The sequence below is a fragment of the Lottia gigantea genome, assembly GCF_000327385.1.
Source record: "Lottia gigantea unplaced genomic scaffold LOTGIsca_144, whole genome shotgun sequence".
Taxonomy (NCBI): domain Eukaryota; kingdom Metazoa; phylum Mollusca; class Gastropoda; family Lottiidae; genus Lottia; species Lottia gigantea.
Window position 1 is genome coordinate 86,978 of NW_008707688.1, and position 6,000 is coordinate 92,977.

Genomic DNA, 6,000 nt, shown 5'->3' on the forward strand with positions numbered 1-6,000 from the left:
CTCTCTACCTTTTCAATTTAAATTGAACCCTGATGTAAGGGTAGAGTTGTTGAGCCCAATATCATGCCCATTCTAGTAAGATGTGCATGTATTTATTTTACAACTTTCAAGTGTAAAGCTTTGCGCTTAAATGCAGTAAGTTTTGTATGTAAACTGAAATGTAGGGGTACTTTTTTCTTAATAATTACAAATTTAGAATAGGAGAGAAAGATAATGTAATCATTAGCGTTGGTGTGATGCACAAACCGCTTTAAGAAATGTGATGTAAAACAAACAATTCAACACCATCAATTATTCGAAATTCTTAAGATATCATTTTTTAGCTTCGTATTTAATTCCAACCACACTAAGCCAAATCGGAAGTAAGTAATTTTAACGAATTTTTAACGTAGATTCTTTATTTTAACAAAAAACAGAGACTATTGCATTTGGAGAATTAGATTGTCAAAAATAGAAACTAGAACGATACCTTATAAATTCTCCAAATTCAACAATTTGGTTCGTTCTATGAAAGTCCATAAAATTGAAGGTGGTTATTTGTCTGTCATGTATTACTTGCGGAAGGGTCGGTTGGTGCAGTGTTGTGAATTCCAATATCAATTTTTCTATAATATATTGATAGCCACCTGTATCTGTCAATAAAGTCTATGTTTCATGACAAAACATCCTTATATATTGGTTTAAATCTCAACATGTGGGTTCGACAGAAGGTATCAATCTAATCCAAATTAGATTACAATTTCGTTTCGTTATTTTTTGTTGTCGGTCTCCATTGCAGACTGACGAAAATAATAACGAAATTGTAATCTAATTTCAATCAGATTGAGAGGGCATGAGCGAAGAGCTCAAACCCAGAAATTGGTCGAATAGTAATTACTGAAATGAGCTCGATGGTTGATTCCGAAAGCTCAGGTAGACTACATAGTCCAAAGTTAGAAGGTAAACAAACACAACATTTTTCAGATTCTCGCAGTTACCACGATAGTTGAAAATCCACCTGATTCCATGAGCAAGTCATATGATTAGTGTTATAATGCGGAAGAGGTTCATGTTAATCAGGTCTATCGAAAAGGGATGGAACTTACAAGTTCCTTAAAGACATCAAATATGTTTTGAAATTAAGACGATGAAGCAGGTAAAAGGTGCGCAGGGCAGTGTAGAATGGATAGAATTACGACAGGCAAACCCCTAACGATCGTCTGATAGCAATCGATAACAGTGGCTTGGCTATGTTTGCTCCTGAAATAGATGTTGGAAACCATGTTTGGAATGTTGGTCGACTTTGCTGTTGACAGGTAATAGAGCTAAGTAAAATGCACTATCCAACTGCAAGAACAAAGAAGCGCGATACAATGGACAGAAACCATCATTTACTAAGCCAATTATGCCTGGTCTCTAATCAATAGATATAGACATGGCATCTGTTTTCAGTAAAGTGGTGTGCAATGCTTAAGAAAGAAAAAAAAGGTTATTTACAATGTGTTTAATGTAACAAGCATTATAGATATACAGAGACATTGATGAGACATGTCAGAGATCATGTTTAATCTCCACCAGCTCCTCCCATCATCATACCGCCTCCCATACCTTGTCCACCTCGTCCTCCTTGTCCACCTTGTCCGCCTCGTCCTCCTTGCTGTGGGAATCCGAATCCCTGTCCGCCTTGTCCGCCTTGACCTCGACCTCCCTGACCTGGTCTTTGTCCCATTGGACAGTCTTGTGGTTGACCTTGCCCTGGTTGTCCCTGGCCTCCTTGACCTCCCTGTCCTTGACCTCCTTGCTGCCATGGATCACCACCCTGCTGCTGTCCTCCTCGTCCTGGTTGTCCTTGACCACCCTGACCTCCTTGCTGCCACCCACCTTGTTGCTGTCCACCTCGTCCACCCTGTTGCTGCTGCTGCTGCCATCCTCCTTGTTGTCTACCTGGTTGCTGTCCACCCTGTTGGCCTCCTGGAAATCCACCTTGTTGTCCGCCGTTTTGACCCCCAAATCCACCTTGTTGACCGCCTTTTTGACCGCCTTTTTGTCCGCCTTTTTGTCCGCCTTGTGGTCTTCCGCCATTTTGGCCTCCTCGGCCACCCTGACTACCGCCACTGTATGGTGTGTTCCATGAGTAACTGACGGCTAGTACACCTGAAATATACGATTTGTATTATGTGATATTAAAATACATTTCTTATACAAATGAAAAGGGCGTGTGCGAGACCATTTTTTTTTTGTTAGAATATTGCTATACCTAATGTCCTAAATTTAAAAAGATAGTTAAAATTTCTTTGGGGCTGCGGTATTGCTTCTATCCAATTTGTAGTGGTCGTTGTATATATAGGTAAAAGGATATACCCATGTACTTACCAAGAAAGACGATGAGTGTGATTGAAGCTTTCATCTTGTAGGACTTTGATATCTGAAACAAAATGGTATAATATATTAACATACTTTATATACAGAATATGCACAATTCTTAACTAAGGTTGACAAATTTAGCAATGCTGGAAAATTCAAGCAAGAATTTCTGAAGCATAATGTAGATTGCTTACTTGAGCAAAAATAATAAGTTCAAAAATTAGATTTACCATCCATGATTATATAATATTGAGGTTAAATTTTCAAATGAGGTATTCGAAGAATACAAGCCGAACATTGAAAAAGATATACATTAAAGTATTTGCAACACGGCTACCGCGGAAATTACTAATTGCTAATAGGTTAAGCCAAGGACTAGATGGTCTTCATCTTGGTCACATTGAATCAAATTAAAGTAGAAAGTTTTGTTCTTACTTACCAAAGGTATTCCTAGGAGTAGATCAAAAGTTTGATTTCAACTCAGATTATTTTGGCCTTATATAGTGAATAAAATCGTGCCTGCAAATTTCGTCAATTTACTCTTAATTTTGACAGTTTGCAGTTACTGTGTTATATTAATATATTCCAGGGATTTGATATGTAATGATGTGTTTACACTCTCACAGTTCTATACTGTACATACATGACTGGTTCTCTGGGAGGCAATATTGCTTTAAAAATCTCGAATTTTGCTCGTTACACTCTGATTGCATATCAGATATTGCACTTAGCAAAAATTCTTTATTTGTAACAACATTTACATTCATTCATGGTTGAGATCCATCAAATAAAACGGACAGAAATAATTGGCATGGGTTGCATGGGATTGGTACCTTGCTCCCCATCCCAGGGATCCCATTAGCCAATCTAAGCATAGTTAGAGATGTTTCCTTTTGGCATTGTCGTTTCCTTGTTAATGATTCAGGTAGTAACTGGATGGAAATGCTGCAAGGATGGGACAATACACAGGTCTCAAATTGAAAAAGAGTAATTGTAAACTATATGTACTAAATTTTAACCTCAAATTTGTCATTATCCCCAGTTAAATGGCTGAGATTAACGTGATAATAACTTTATCACTTCAGCATGTCTAAGTGAACATACTGTCATAATGAACGTATTAATAATTCAATTCTACTATGAGTTTAGATTGTATGAGGTGTTCAGGAATCAGCCTTCTCAATCCTCACAACTTGCATCACTGACTGGGGGGTACCGGATTGTCAGATGATACTTCTTCATAATGACAAGCTAAAACGAACTGAGTTTACGTTTACAGCCACTACATGTGCTTCCAAATTGCATAAAGTCTTTTTGTCCGGGACTATGATTGACTGTATTCGCTACCTTACAACCTAATTAAATCACTGCATCGAAAAAGTTTCGCGATACGAGTAAGGTGTCTATTGAAGTCAAGGTATTAGATGCAGTTCAAAATAGCTTGACATTGTGAAAGTTCTAGCATGTAGAAAAAAACAGCTGATCTTCACATTTTACATCAGTCGTTATTGAACGATATGCAATATACAGTTGACATGTTAAGTTTGCAGCTTATAGTATGGCTGTCATATTTGATTTTATCCTATTTTTACATTACATTGCGATTAAACATCCTACATTACTGAATTATTATTCATAACAGTATTGCGAATTGTCGACATTGAAGTACCTGTGTTTACTTAAAGTAGTCATACCAGATAGATATTGTGTTTTTGTCATCATTGCATCAATACTGTCTGAGCTATCACGTCTTCACATGTCATCCTATTACGGACTTCGTACTTAACTGCAATAGTCAAATTTCGCGTATAATGGAGTGTATGCAGAGCCCTTGACAGAAAGGCTAAACAGTGTGGCTTTGTGTTAAAAGACCTTCTCTGTCGAAACCTCTGATTGACCAGCGTATAAACTTATCACATCGCTTCATTTACATCAATCTACGATACAAGAAAAGTGACATTTGCTGCTATGGTGTAAATACAAAGTTCGTGATAGTTTGACATTGTTAGGCCATCAGAGCCTTCAATATTTCTGAGCAGTGGTTTCCCTTGATGATTGATGGTCCATCTTAGTTTCCGTAAGTTCTTGGGTTGACGAGTTCTCTTGCGTCCATTGTAATTGCATTGGTATAAGTAATCCTGCTTTTAACTGCAAATACTTCTAATAATAGACTTTTCAATCTGAGACAATCTTAATTGTCCACAACAAATCTAATTTTCTAAAATAATCCTAGAGTTGTATCAATTGTATAAGGAACTTTTCATATTTTCCAGCAGTTGTTTCCCTTGTATTGATAGTCCGTACGTGTTTCCTTCGGACGTATTGATAAAGGTATATTACCTCTTAAGCTACGATTACATGTGTATGTAAGCTCAAACTCAAACGTGATTACACGTGTACGTACGATTATTCTGTAAAACCGCTAATTTATAAAGGAAACCGAGTAGTATTGGGTCAGTAAACAAAGGAGGAAAGGAAAGTCCCATACAGTAATAATGTAATGATGGAGTTAGTCGTCGAAAACGCAAAAAAATCGCTCACTGAGCCATCCGGTGTGCTTGCGGAGGTGTTGAGTTTGAGTTTAAGGACCTATTTAAGCATAAAATTGGATTTTCAAAGGATGTCATGTCTGGTATGTCCAACTGATAAATATAGACACTTTTGAGACCGAGTTTGAGACTCAAAATTTCATGTCCATTCTAAGAGGCTGTATTCCGCTTAGAGTAAGATATAGTGATAAAAAGATAATTAAATTTCAGAAGTAAGACCGAATATATGATGTCGGAAAGGTCATCTTTGATTCTGAGAATATAACTTGTGGTATCAATTTGATTATTATTGACTTATGATGATATATATTTTTCATTGGTATGCCTTGTCTCGTCAACGACAACTCCATTATGGCTCGTCAGCATAGTTTCACCTGTCTGTATAGATTACGTCCTTAGTGGCGGACATGTAGAAACTAAACACGGTTTTATTTCGCAGCAGATTTAATATCAAACAATAACAATTTCGAGGGTCAACTTACAAGTATTTATGTTCATAAAAATACATGTTTATTTTGGTCATTAGTTTGTTGTACTATATATACTAAATAAATTTTACAATTTATGATAACGAACTCGGTCACGGTCACGATCACCCAGACAAGGCAGGCAATTATTTTGAGAATGCCGGATCGATTGATGACCAAGACTATTACTTGATGACTATCTGGTTACGACCAACGGACAGTCGTTATCAATGATACCAGACTGCTATCAGTGTTTCGTCTTTTTACGCCATTCCTCGGGTAGCGGAGATCCAATTTTATGAATATACAGTTGCAATGTCGATTGCGGATGTTTTGTGGTGATACCTTGGTCACAGCGGTACCGGAGCTATATGCAGAGGCGTTTTCAACAGCGTACTCAGGATTGCAAGTATTTGTAAATAAGGCTACGTGAAAACTTCGTAGAAAATAAACTCAAAATGATAATGAAATGTAAAATAGCTAAACAGATAATAATGAAATGTAAAATAGTATAAGCGTTAATCAAATTTATTTCCAATGGCTTGAGACATGACAAGTCGGTAGAGATACGCCCCAGAGGGAAACAAGGCATCTATCCGAGGTAGATTTAGATTTGCGTACACTGTTGAGAGTTGCTGTCC

At 37.1% G+C, this 6,000-nt stretch overlaps 1 protein-coding gene across 1 annotated transcript; it reads right to left on the reverse strand.

The window, feature by feature from the left end:
* Positions 1–1,470: 1,470 nt before the first annotated feature.
* LOTGIDRAFT_238387 (hypothetical protein) lies at positions 1,471–2,804 on the reverse strand. The gene is made up of 3 exons (XM_009050075.1): positions 2,783–2,804; positions 2,353–2,404; positions 1,471–2,133 (listed from the first exon to the last, which is right to left on the reverse strand). The coding sequence occupies exons 2-3, from the start codon at positions 2,384–2,386 to the stop codon at positions 1,544–1,546; spliced, it is 624 nt and encodes a 207-aa protein (XP_009048323.1). The 5' UTR covers positions 2,387–2,404; positions 2,783–2,804; the 3' UTR covers positions 1,471–1,543.
* Between the last annotated feature and the right edge of the window lie 3,196 nt (positions 2,805–6,000).

Coding starts and splice junctions, on each gene's coding strand:
- LOTGIDRAFT_238387 (XM_009050075.1), bottom strand. CDS start 2,386: ATGAAAGCTTCAATCACACTCATCGTCTTTCTTG. Junction 2,134..2,352: donor CACACTCATCGTCTTTCTTG/GTAAGTACATGG, acceptor CGTATATTTCAG/GTGTACTAGCCGTCAGTTAC.